Source organism: Choloepus didactylus, chromosome 14, assembly GCF_015220235.1.
Source record: "Choloepus didactylus isolate mChoDid1 chromosome 14, mChoDid1.pri, whole genome shotgun sequence".
Lineage (NCBI taxonomy): Eukaryota > Metazoa > Chordata > Mammalia > Pilosa > Megalonychidae > Choloepus > Choloepus didactylus.
Window position 1 is genome coordinate 76,732,236 of NC_051320.1, and position 13,531 is coordinate 76,745,766.

At 42.2% G+C, this 13,531-nt stretch overlaps 1 protein-coding gene across 3 annotated transcripts in view; it reads right to left on the reverse strand.

The window, feature by feature from the left end:
* SNTB1 (syntrophin beta 1) overlaps positions 1-13,531 on the reverse strand; it is a 262,771-nt gene that overhangs the window by 90,742 nt on the left and 158,498 nt on the right. For all 3 annotated transcript variants that reach the window (XM_037803525.1, XM_037803524.1, XM_037803523.1), the window contains one exon: positions 1,989-2,196. In XM_037803525.1, coding sequence (XP_037659453.1) covers positions 1,989-2,196 — 208 coding nt within the window. The remainder of the gene's footprint in view (positions 1-1,988; positions 2,197-13,531) is intronic.

Consider the following 13,531-nt stretch of genomic DNA (forward strand, 5'->3'; position numbering starts at 1 on the left):
AAAAATTATATGTCATCTAGATTTACAGTGTTGTTTTCATCAAGAACCCTAACATTTAAGGTCATGAGCTGTGGATTCTGTTTATTATGATTTTGGTCTTACTGCCACCTGCATCGTCCTTTGAAATCTGTGAGAGATGGGGCAATACCAAACCAAACAACCCATCTTGTGTTGAACTTTGTGGCTAAGGCCCATGCATTAACTGGTGCAAACAAAGAACAATGGTGGAAAACAGCCGAATGCCCGGTGCACGTATTATTTTCAAATGTCTCTTGACTGGGCCCTCTCAGATGACAAGGTTCCTTGGCAGGAAAAGCCGCTATTGCAGCAATCATTACTCCCAGTTACCGCCTTTTAGAATGTGAGTCACTGGGAGGTCAGACTGTCCCAAAAGCCCAGTGTCCCTGAGCATCCAAGGTCAAGCTCAAGAAACAACAATCAGATGCAGGGAAAATGGCAAAGGCTCAATCCTCTGAGACGAAGAGAAGGGTTAACTCCCAGGAGATGGCCACTACCTTCAACATATGATGTCAATCGGGAAAAGAAATGAGAATGACAGTATTACATATGCCTAACGTCCGTTCCAGAGCAGCTGTCCTCTCCGAGCACAGACTGACCCTTCACTCATCTGTAGACACCCTCCCCAGTCCTGCTGAGCACGATGCCTCACACACAGTAGGTGCTCATAAATCATGACATTCAGGGCTCGCTGGCTTAAGAATATAGGTAAAATAAAAGATAACATATGAAAAGATACAATGGTTGCTCAAGAAATCCTTGCTGTTATTATTATAGCTATTATTCATAAATGTACAATTCAATCATCTCTAAATTATCTGTATTATTAATGAGCGGGTCATCAAAACCCACACAAAATCCCCCTTTTTAAAGTAAAATTGAGATAAATAAAATTAAGCATTTAAAAGTGAACGAGTGGCATTTAGTACATTACAATGTTGTAGGACTATACCTCTATCTTGCTCCCAAACATTTTCATCATCCCAAAAGGAAACCTTGTGCCATTGAGCAGTTGCTCCCCAGTCCCTCCTCTACCCAGGCCTGGCAACCAGCAATCTGCATTCTGTTTCTATGGAGTCACCTATTCTGGCTATTTCATATACATGGAATCATTCAGTATGTGACCTTGGGTGTTGGGTTTCTTTCACTCAGCATGATGTTTTCAAAGTTCATCCATGCTGTAGCATGTATTCCCTTCTTTTTATGGCTGAATAATATTCCATTGTATGGATACACCACAATTTGTTTATCCATCCAGCTGTTGATGGGCACTTCGGCCGTTTCCACCTTTTGGCTATTGTGAATAGTGGAGCTATGAACATGCTACACATGTATTCGTTTGAGGACCAGTTTAGAATTCTTTGGGGGTATATACCTAGGAGTGGAAATGCTGGGTGATATGGTAACTCGCTGTTTAACTTTTTGATAAGATGCCAAACATTTTTTTCTATACAGTGGCTGAACTATTTTACATTCTCACAACAAAGTCTTTTTTTAAGCAACAATTTCAACTGCCTTGCCTCCCAAGGCAACAGTTCTGTTGTGAGTTTGAGTTATTTTCCCTGCCTTTCATGTGCAGATGTGAGAATCAAACCATTTATTCACTTATACCCTCATTCATTCATGCATTCACTCATTCAACAGTTAGTGAGCACCTGCAATTTGCTACATATTTGGCTATATGTGGGAGACCAAAGTTGATTAATGCTGAACAGTAGAATTAGCCATGTGGCTAGATAGTTCAGCCTACTTCCTGCCAGCAGGAGCACTGATGGGAGTTTATTATTTAAATCCTCTTTGTGAACTGAGAGGTAAGGCAGGCAGCCTATTGGGATGGAACAGAAATCCAAATAAACTGTGAATGAGAGTCAGCCTATGAAAAGAGGCAAACTGACTGCAACAGTTGTAACAAGTGCTGGGGGTACCCTGGGGAAATAAATGACTATTCCAAAGGGAAACAGTTTCCTTACCTTTTCTGCAAGCCAGCCAAGGTGCCTGATCTCTCGGCTCCCAGCAATGTCTGTTTTCCCCAGCTGCTCCCTGACCTCGGCAATCACTCGGCTCAGCAGGTCGCTCACGTTGGCATGGATGGCACTGAACCAGGCCTGGGCCGTGGCCGAGTCCTTGCTCCTTAGGATCACTGTGTGCTTCGCATCTGGAGAGTGGATTTCAAGCTGCCTGGAGAAGTGAAGGCAGAAGGGTTAGAAGGTTGACTGGCAGCTCATGCTTCATCAAGATCTGGGGCACAGAGGTGAAATAATTCTTGACTCTTTTGTCTCAACTTTGTCAGTTTCACAGGGTTTATCTTAAAGGCCCCATCATTCATTCATTCATTCATTCACTCCTTTGTCCATCCATAAATATTTATTGAGTGTGCCTTATGTACACATGCATTGGTCTAGGGACATAGCTGTGAATAAGATATAAGAAAAAAGTCACTGCACTCATGGAGTTTGCAGTTTAGAGGAAAAAGAAAATAAGGGAATAAATAGATTATTGATATAACTTCTGAGAGGTAAAATTCTGTGAAGAAATATGAAGCGGGCAAGAGGCTGAGGGGAAGGTGGAAGGATGAGAGGGAGTGAGAGAGCCAGGAAGCCCTCAGTGATGAGAAGATCTTTAAGTATCAGTTGGAGCAAGATGAGGAAAGCAGCAAGGCAGGGAGAAGCCCTAAAGGTACAAGAAGGCTCGGCAGACCCGGGGATCAGCGAGAGGACCCGAGTGTGCGTCACAGTGTGTGGGGAGGACAGTGGTGTGGGACAAAGCTGGGGAGGCGGCAGGGGCCGGGGCAGGGCGGCCTTGAAGGCCCTGGTAAAGTGTGTGGAATCACTGTGAGAGGAAACCACTGCGGGGGTGGCCGGGATCTGACCTAATTGGTCTTCCCACTACCTGGAAGATGGAAAGCTGCGGAAAGTGAGGAGAGAAAGGCCGGCTAGAAGGCAGGTGGAGCAAGTAGCCCAGGTCAGAGGCGACGGTGGCCGGGGCTGGAGGGGCTGAGTTAGTGATGGGGGAAAAGGGTCAGCTGTGGAGTATGTTTTAAGACAGAGAGTTATTCCGTGAACTGAAAAAAGGGATCATATCAATAAAAAGTACAACCACCTAATCACCTGAAAGGATGTTGGGTTGTCCTATTATTTGGCTGATTGGCTTATTAGTGGTATCATATCAAGACCTCCAAATTATGAGCTAACAGTACTTTGCTTACCTCTCAGTTCACAAAGAGGATTTAAATAATAAACTCCCATCAGTGCTCCTGCTGGCAGGAAGTAGGCTGAACTATCTAGCCACATGGCTAATTCTACTGTTCAGCATTAATCAACTGAGAATATTTCAGAAATCAAAGAAGACGAAACTTTTCCTTCTTTAGGAAGTCTCCCTGTGGCACATTTAATTGCCTTTTAATCCTTGGACTCACACAGTTAAGGAGTGAATTGGGCTGGGTAGGGGTGCTATTGGGAAGAGGGATGCACCACGGGTGGTATATTTAAAATCAAACACCAAAGCTTATTCCAGAACTCAAATTGGATCACTGGAAACACAGAGTGGAGTCCTGCATTCTGTAATTGTGGTAAAGGGAGGAACTTCTAGACAGATACTTTTTTTTGTTTTTAACTTTTTTATGTTGAAATATTGTAGATTAACAGGAAGTAGCCACACAGGTGGTGATGCTGGGGTTCAAAACTCAGGTTAATTAGGTTCAAAAGCCCATGAATTTAAATACTGCATTACAATGTCTCTCCTTCAGCCTGGTGTCCAACAGTTGTAGAACACCCACTGTCTCCTGCAGCTCTCTGACTCAGACAACCATCATCAACAGGCCCAGGAGTCTCCGACTTAAGAGCCCCTGAGTTTCAAAACTACAATTTTGCAGATCACCTGAAAGTTAGCAGTCCCAAGGCAATCTGCCCTCAATAACACTTGAAACCAATCTTTCAGAGTGAATAAACTTTTAATCCACAAGCTTGAATTGTAGAAAAGGACTGAGTTAGCAATGATTAGCATTGTCTAAGCAATGTGCAAAACAAGGCTCCTCACTAAGCCACTAGAGGTTTGATGTCATGAACAGGGCATTCTTAGGACAGGTGTCCTCATCCAGGAGAAAAAAAAAAATCTCACGCTCTTTTCAAAGAAATGGGCAGTGAATCGAGGGTGAGTTTTCCTTCCCTCCCCAAATTCTCACTCTTCAGTAAAGCTGAATACCAGAACACAAACTAGGATTCTTGAAAAGTACTCACAAGAGCTCAACTTGCTTTTCAAATTATCTTACCAATATCTATTACACTAAGAATTTTAAACATGCAAATATTTCATGTACAATATTTTCCTCTGAAGATCTGGATTTGTTTTTAAAGAAATGACAACTTGGGAAGCAGCCACTCCACAGGTATCACCACAAAAAAAAAAAAAAAAAAAAAAAATTAAAGCTTGCAGAAAAGAAAGAAAAAAGAGAATATTTGCTTTATTTTCTTTGTGGGGTTGCCAGCATACCCCCAGGGGAAAGCAGACTTGTGAACAGAGGTATAGGTTAGTGTAGTGGCAGGCCATCTCTCTTGGGTTTTCACAGCATTTATAATTATTATTAATTTTTAGTAAATTTATTTAAGTATAACATACAAACAGAAAAGTATACAAAGTTTGGGTGTATGGCTCAATGCATTTTCAAAATGTAACCACCACTGAGATCAAGAAATAGAAAATCACAGGCATTGCAGATACACCACTTGTATACCTTTTCCAGTTACTGTCTTCCAAAATAACCACTATTCGGGTTTCTATCATCATAGATCACTTTTGCTTAAGCAAAATAGGTGAGTTTGTGTTTATTGGTTTTTATTGCCTGGGATGTTAGGGGGGTCTTGGACTACTTCTGAGGCAAGGTTTAAATAACAGATCCTCTGCTTTATAAGCAGCGGTTCTCAAAGTGTGGCCCTGGCAGCAGCAGCAGCACCTGGGAACTAATTAGAGATGCAAATTCTTGGCTCCTACCCCAGATAAACTGAGTTAAGAATTCTGAGTTAGTGTGAGAAAGGATGCTCTTTAAGTTCACAAGAAAAAGCACTGAGCTTGAGTGTTTGCCTGAATTTCCAACGCCCAAAGTGGTCATGCTGAGAGGTGCACTGAGCTGTCCTCACAGAAAAAAATCCCGAAGCCACAGACAAGAGAAACCTGTGGCTTTTTACAATCAAAAAAGTAGCTGAGGCTGTCAACCAAAAATATGTTTCAGATCCTTGAATTTTTTTTAAAATCATTTAATTAAATACAGATGCTTGGATCTCATCCCAGACATATTGAATTAGAATCTCCAGGGTTTGAGGCCTGGTATGTTTTAAATATTCCACAAATTATATGGATTGAGAAACATGGCAGGCCTCTCTGAACCCATACCCAAGCACAAGCTCCCTAAAAAACTGTGCCTCTTGGTGGTTGTCACCAGCAGGGCAGTAAGACAGAGGGCTCTTAGAGTGTGTTAGTTATCTACCGCTGTGTAACAAATTCCCTCAAAATGTAGTGGCTTCAAACAATATCTAACATTTATTATCCCAGTTTCTGTGATTCAGAAATTGGGGAGTGGCTTAACTGGGTGGCTCTGGCTCAGGGTCTCTTGGAGAGTTTGTAGTCAGCATGTGGGCGGAGACTGCAGTCACCTGAAGGATCCACTTCCAAGATGGCGCCCTCTGATGGGTCAGCAGGGGACCTTGTCACAGGGGCCTCTTGAAAGGTTGCCTGACTGTCCTCCTGCTGGTTTCCCCCAGAGACCTCGCAGGAGACCTACTCTCCAAAGTCATCCACTGTCACTTCTGGTGTATTCTTTTTGTTAGAAGCTGAGTCACTAAGTCCAACCCACGCTCAAGAGGAGAGTTAGCGTCCACCCCTTGAAAGGAGGAGTATCAAAAAATTGAGGCTTTGGATGAGACAAGGTCTTGGAAAGAAGCTGTTTCCAACTACAGAGAAAGAGTTTTGGGGACTGTGAAACAGCAGCTTGTGGGGAGCTCATAGATTTGCGTGAAGAGAGAGAGGACTCTGCAAAAGCTGCAGCTTTAGATTACAAAATGAGATAGTGGGCTCAAGAGAGGGGTCAAATGGTAACAGGAGAGATGAGAAAGCTGCCAACCAACAGTTACCTAGAAGCTTCTCATTGACAGGAAATGGGGGCAGCATGAAACCACCCAAAATGATGGTGGGTTAGGGATCGCTGGCTGGCCCGACACAGGGTCTGGCACAGAGAACTGTCAATTATTTGTGGGATAAATAAATGAGAGTGATGTACATTCCCCCCTCTCCCCTCTAAAAAACCCAAAGTGGAAAACACAAAGAAGGAGATGAACCTCCTCTCTTAATATCAATGAGCTCTACTATCTAAAGTAAACAAGTGCTTGGTGGTGCTAAAGTCCTGAAAACCTCTGAGAGACAAACTCAAGATCTTGGACAAGGTGCTAAGTGCTGACTTGATAACTGTTACCTAGCATAGATTTCAAATACATACGCTTTGGCTTAATCTGTCACTTAACTCTCATTTTACAGCAATGTGATCCAGTGCAAAGCACCTTTGGAAGCATGAAGAGAAAGAGAGATAAAGAAATTTGATTCCTGCGCTGTTTATGCAGTAGTTATTTCAGCAGCCCATGTTCTCACCAATTTAAAGCACATAAGCCAGAAGGTAGCTATTAAGCATGTGGACTTTGGGTTCAGGTTGGCTTTAAAACTTGTTGGCCATGAGGCATCGGGAAAGTTATTTAACCTCCTTAAACCTCAATTTCCTTACCTGTAATATGGCACAATGACACTTGCCTCTCAAGAGTATTGGGGATATTAAATGAGATAATATATTGTGAGATGTCACAGTGCCTAACCCATCTCGATCTGTGTTTCTAGTTTATAATGACTAGTCCTGCCAAATGAGTGCACAGTCAAGTGGCGGTGGTCCAATGAGAAGGGAGAATGTTTGCAATTCTCTGGCATTCCCAGGTGGGCTCTGGTACAACCCATTTTCAGAATACTTGGGCTGGAAGGAAAATACAGGCCTCAGGAAAAAGCAAATGGTTGTTCTTGGATGTCTCTAACAACTGTGGGATGGAAAAATAACTTCAGGGAGAGAAGCATGAGTCTTTTGCAAGATATTGGTAGATTTGGGGCAAACCTGATAAAATGTCAACCATTAGCTCCATCTGCTTCTTTGTTCCACCTGAAGGAGCCATCAGGAGTTCAGGAGGGCAAGTTGATATGAGTTGACACCATTTGTGGAAGTCCCTTTGGTTTCTCAACTGCCTGAGATAACCAAGGACTATCGGGGTGAAAAGAGCTAAGAAAAGTTCCCATCCTTCTGCAGTTTTTTTGCTGATAACATACCCCAAAAGAACCAGTTTGTAGTATCAGTTATTTAGTGTTAACAAATTCTTTTCAAAAGGAAGTTGCACCTCTAAGAAGTACTCAGTCAATTTATAAATGTATGGCCAGAGATAAAGATGAGGAAATGAAGTAGGAAGAGGGGAGGGAACAGAAGGGACAGGAGGAAAAGAAAAAACAAACTCAAAACTGAAAAAATAACTAAGTGGTGTGTGAAAATGCCACTTAAGCCTAGGTGGCTGAAGTGATTAAAGTCAGGAAGGAAGCGAAAACTGTGTGATATGATGGAAGAGAAAAATGCCAGCGCAGAACAGTGAGAATACAGCAACACATCATGTATGTTAAAAAGATCTATGTAAAGGCTGGTAAATGTAGAGAGGATCCCTGGACAGGTATACAGATGAGTTCTATTGTAGGGAAACTGAATGACAGGAAGATAAGATAAGAAGGGGAACTTTTCATTGAATAGCTATTTGCAGCTTTTGAATTTTGTTTTATGAACATGAATTATTTATTCAATGTGTTTGAAGAAGGAAGAGGAGAAGGAGGAGGCAGAAGAGCAGCAGGGTTGGCATGCTGGTTAAAACGACCTTGGTTCAAGTCTAGTCTCTATCTTTTACGGACTATGCCTCCTTAGTGGATGTCTGTTGTTCTGTCTGACCAGTTTCCATTCCCCATTTCTTGGAACAGGCTTTATCCCCATTCTCAGTACAAGTGGTTTGGAGACCTGAGAGTTGGAGGATTGTATATGTGATCCAATTTGGGCCAAGATCTAGGCCCAGGATCCTGCTGGACTGATTGTTAAGGAGATATGTTTTCTCATCATGTATGCTGTACATATGCGTACATATGAACAAGCTAGCTCGCTATTAGTAAAGAGACACAGCATACATACTGAAACCAAAAACTGTGGTTAATCTCTTTGGTTACAAAATGGAGTTAGAAACACTCGGTTATCTCTTCACTCATGCACACAAAGATCTCCTGTGCTGTGACAGCCAATGGGCAAGTATTCTGGAACAGGTACATGGTGTCTAGCATGATGCCAGGTGCCATGGAGGTCAGTGGAATACATGATCGCTATCCCCAAGAAGCTCAGTAGGTGTAGGGGACTGAATAGTATTCCCTGAAAATTCACATCTACCCAGAACCTCAGAATGTGACCTTATTTGGAAATAGGATCTTGGCAGATGTAACTAAGGCAAGGATCGAGAGGGGATCATACTGGATTAGGATGGGCCCTATGAGGGTGTCCTTATAAGATGCAGAAAAAGACACACAGAGTCACAGAGAAGAAGGTGACATGAAGATGGAGGCAGAGACTGAAGTGATGTGTCTGCAAGCCAAGGAATGCCAAGGATTGCCAGCCAACACCAGGAGGCTCAGAGCCTTCTGGAGGAAATCAACCCTGCTGACATCTTGATTTCGGACCTCTAGCCTCCAGAACTGTGAGAAAGAACTTCTGTTACTTTAAGCCCCCCAGTTGGTGGTACTTTGTTATGGGCATCCCTAGGAAACTAAGACAATGGGTAACCATGTTCTCGAATGAAGCCAAAAGTGGACTGACTGAACTAACGTTTAAAATACATAGCTGCTTAAGGTAACTTAACGTAAGATGCAGATCACTTGACACAGTGGCACACATGCTGCCATTTCAACACATTTTGGAGTTAAAAAGTCTTTTCCTTGGCAAAAAACTTACTCCAGCTAAATTAAATTCTCTATCCCAGAAAGAAAAAGGGAACCTTTCTGAAATGAGGTGACAAATACAAAGCAACCCAAAGCACGGTGTTCCACAGTGGGCCTAGGGGCAGTAAAAGAGAGTGCCCTCTTCTCCCTCCTTGGGGTAAAGAAAATCTAGCCAACCTCCTTGCCAGCTGACAAGCCCTACATTTCTGGAACTGGGGAAGAGGAGGGAGGGAGGGAGTCAAGGAGCAATAAAGTCAGGATGGCTGCTTGGAGCTATTTTCGGCAGGCCAGTCTTTTATAACTCCTATTTTGTTCCCTGGTTGAACTGACCACTGCTTGATGAATTGTGTTTATCTGTAATTCAGCGATAAAGTTCTCTTTTAATTCCCTGCTGAACAGAAATATTTAGGGCAATGCTGCAGCTGTGTTTATGCTCACACTCCACCACAGTTATGTAAATACTGCCTATGAACTATTTCTGATAAAGGCCCATACCAACCCTGAGGAATTCAGACACTCACTCCAGATGTCTGCCAAGATGAGCAGTTTCGATCCAGCTTGGCACCGCATACGAATGATATCACAGCTTCTCAGAGATCATTTGGCAAAGCTTACAATAAAAGAGTAATTTTCTTCCCCTCTTGTGCTCTCAAAGGCCTCCAGCGAGCCAAATGATCTTTCCCAGCATTCTCTGCTTCCCCCGTTTAGAAACACGAGGCTGACACACAAAACTTGAAGCCACCTGACACAAGATTAATAAATAAAACAAAACTTGCGACCTGGCAACAAAAGTTTCAAGTGACCTTTCCCTTCCAGTGTGAAGCTAGAGAGAGCACAGAAAGGTGCCAGTGATTTCCATGACTGCTACAAAAATACTTCCAAACAGAGTATCATTAACAGGGACTATCTCTAGTTAGCAGAATTTTGAGGCACTTTTATTTCCACCTTTTTGGTTTTCTATATTTTCCAACTGTTCTGCAATGAACACTTATTATGTTTGTAATCAGAAAATAAAGTTTTAAAAAAAATAAAGAATGGGGGTGGGCAATACTGTACTTCCTGTGAAAGTTTTCTGTAAACCTAAAACTGCTCTAAAATATAAAGTCCATGTTTTGTTTTTTTAGTGTTTATACATATCTTTTGCAAAAATGTCATAGGTGAAACAGTTCACTAGGAAGAAATATTTTCATGTGGAAAAGATAACACTAAAGAATAAATGACAGCCTTTTTAAAATCCTAAAATTGGCTGCAACTAAAAGACTTTAAAAGAAGAGACAAAAAGATCAGTACTGACGACCTTCATAAGGAGGATGAGTGCCTGTCCCGTGGAGACACAAAACTCACTGCTAAACTTGTTCACCTTTCTCATTTTGTCCTCACAACCGTCTTAGGAGGTGAATGGCATTAGTGTGTCACTTCACAGATGAGAAGATGGCACCTTGTCCAGTCTCTTCCAGTTGGTAAGAGGCAAAGCTGGAACTGGAACAAAGGTCCTTCTGGCTCCAAAGTCCACGTTCTTAATCATTATGCACCACATAGTAAGGTGTTTGTATAGAATGGTTTGTTGCTTAAAAGAGCAGGGAATGCGTTTCATGTGGGTCCTTGTTCAATAGCTTTTGAACACCCTTCCTGTGTATTTGGAAATATGTCCATATTATGAGTCAAGTTTCCTCAAGGGAGAAGCCAGATCTCACATTCCCAGCCTTCCTGCTACCCAAGCAAAACTGCAATTCTGAAGGAGGCAGTGAGTGGAAGTAGATGAACATGGAATCCATCTTTTGGCAAACATGGCGGGGGGCACATCCAGTTCTAGTGGCAGCAGTGGCAGAGCTCGGCCAGTCCCAAGTGTTACCGGTGCAAGCTGAGGCATCACCATGAGCTGCGGGAAGTTTGTTGAGTGTGGTTGGCAGTGGCATTTTCCTGAGGGCAGCTCTCACCATGTGGATGGGCATTGAGCTTCTTAGACCAGTTCTCTGAACCCTTCAGAAAACCTGTGAGCACCCTAATATCCTTTCATTAATTTAGCCAGAGAGGATTCTATTGCCTGAAACTAAAATCCCCAGCTAAGAATGCAGATTTGGGAATCTAGTTGCCCTGGTGGCAGCTGATGAGAGCATCTCAGGCGCGTTAAATGTGACCAGTTAGGGAAAGAGCAGCCAAAAAGGTATTCTGCCGTGTTTCACAAAATCCTATTTCAAAAACAGGTTATGCATGATATACTATTCTGCTTAAGCTCTGAGGGAACCTGACAATCTCTCTCATGTTGGCTGGGTCTCAGTTTTTCTGAAGCACACATACATTTACAAAATATGTGAAGAATTTCAGCACTTTGAACTTTCCTACGGGAGTGATATCATTATCAAAGTTTGAGAAGAGGAGTCAGCTAGTGTCAAAACTAGTGAACACATTTTGTTTTTCCCTACACATTCCATCTGGACCTCCCAAAGTATTCTGTGGTTTTTACCTTGCTCAACTGATTAAAAATGCAAGTAAATGATCTAAATATATAAGGTGTTATGTGGCTCAAATAAATATACCTTTGTTCCTAGGATGTTAGTACCTTAACTGATGAAATAAACAGTCCACCTCTTCTGAGTCCAGGGCATAGCATTTGGAGTCTGAAGACTTACTTTTCACTTCTTCTGAACTAGATGATTTTGAGCTAGAGTTGAGAGATTTAGCAAATAAAAATATAAGATGCTAAGTTAAATTGGGGTATCATAGAATCAGTGAATAATTTTTTTGTGCACATTCCATGCAGTATCTAGTGGTGGATGGTGTAAAGTATATGGATTAGAAAAATGTACAGCAGATAAAATGGACAGGACTTCATGATGGATTGGCCGTGAACGGATGGGAGACGAAGTGTCAAGAATGGTGCCTTGGTTTCCGGCTTAGACAACTAAATGAATAACAGTGCCATTCACTAACAATGAAAGCTGAAAATGATCCCAGACTTGGGGAAAAACATGAATTTGGTTAAATATCTCCATCTTCATCTGGATGTCTTGTTATAACCTCAAACTGGTGGTATATCCATAAACCAGCTACTCCCCAATGGTCTGCTTGTTTTATTGCAACAATATCCTCCCAATAATCCAGGTTGGTGAGCCAGTCCTCCCTGATGTCTCCCTGTCCTCTTCTCCTTGTGTCCAATCAGTCTCAAAGTTTAATGGGTTTTATGGTATCTCCCTTTCAGAAGAGTCAGCCTGGCTGTAAATTACCAAGTTTTCTTGGTATCTAGGAGGGGAAATAAGTTTTATTTGCTAAACTGACAGATCAAATGGTAGTGGCTGCCTGATACATCTTGAAAAGGATCCTGAGGTCTCATCTAGACTCAGCTGGAAAAACCCCCGTAATTACCTATTGATGTGTGCCATGGCATGGGAGTGGGGATGGTGCACCCATGCTGCCCATTTGACATTTCTAGAAAGCATTTTGACACGTAGCTCTCCAGAAATAGGTCACCTCTACTTCTCCTGACTTCCCTGCCCTCGGATACAGTCATGGCCTTTAGTCTTCTGACAATCTCTCTCCAAGGCTTATTAATTCAAAGTACTGATATCTGAGAGGTGACAATAGCAGTGGATGCCATGTAAATCACATATGTCTGAGTTTCATGTAAAACAATACGATTTTTATCTGTCTAGCCCATTCACCATTGTGAGAAAGATTTCAGTCATTAATTTTTCAAGTGTTTCTTGAGTGCCGGGTACCTACCACCACTGCCCTTGGCTTCTGGGGAGGAAGACTCAACACAGATAAAGTACCTGTAAACAGAGATTACAGTCGTGCAATCTCAGACAAGCGAAAATAATTTTGTATCTATTTTAGGGGCAGAGAATCTTTTATTAAATTCTCAACAAATTTCTTAAGCAATAATTTACCATGTGAGGTTGGCAGCTGCTCATGTAGCCTCCAAATAATAATATATAGCCGTCGCCAAAATATCATTTGTCCGCTCAGTTTTAATTTCTACTAGGTCTATCTTTGTGTGGAGGGAGAAGAAAAGGGAAGAGGATAAGGGTGAAAACATTGAACCTCGAGAGCCCTTATATGAATAAAAGATGCTTTCCCTGTGAAAGGCAGCACAGTAAGCCATTAGTTTGTGTCCATGAACCCTTCAGCAAGGATTATCATTGGCTGTTATCCAGTAGAGAAGAGGGAACGGCAAAAGAATGGCAAAGAGGAGGCTCAGGCGGGATGGGCCAGAAAGGATTTGAAGGTCTACCGTATGAAAGGACTGGAGAAGGCAGCGAATTTGGGTTCAGAGAGTAGAAAAAACCACAGGCAATTTTAGGTAGCACGGGAGAACTAGATATGGAGGAAAAGCAGAAACCAAAATTATCCTAGTTAGATGTATGACCGAATGAGTGCTCAAAGACAAAATTAACAATCTAGAAGGATTTTAGAAGTCATTTAATCCAGCCACTCATTTTACAGGAGAAAAATCAAACATCCAGAAAGAGGAAGTGATCTA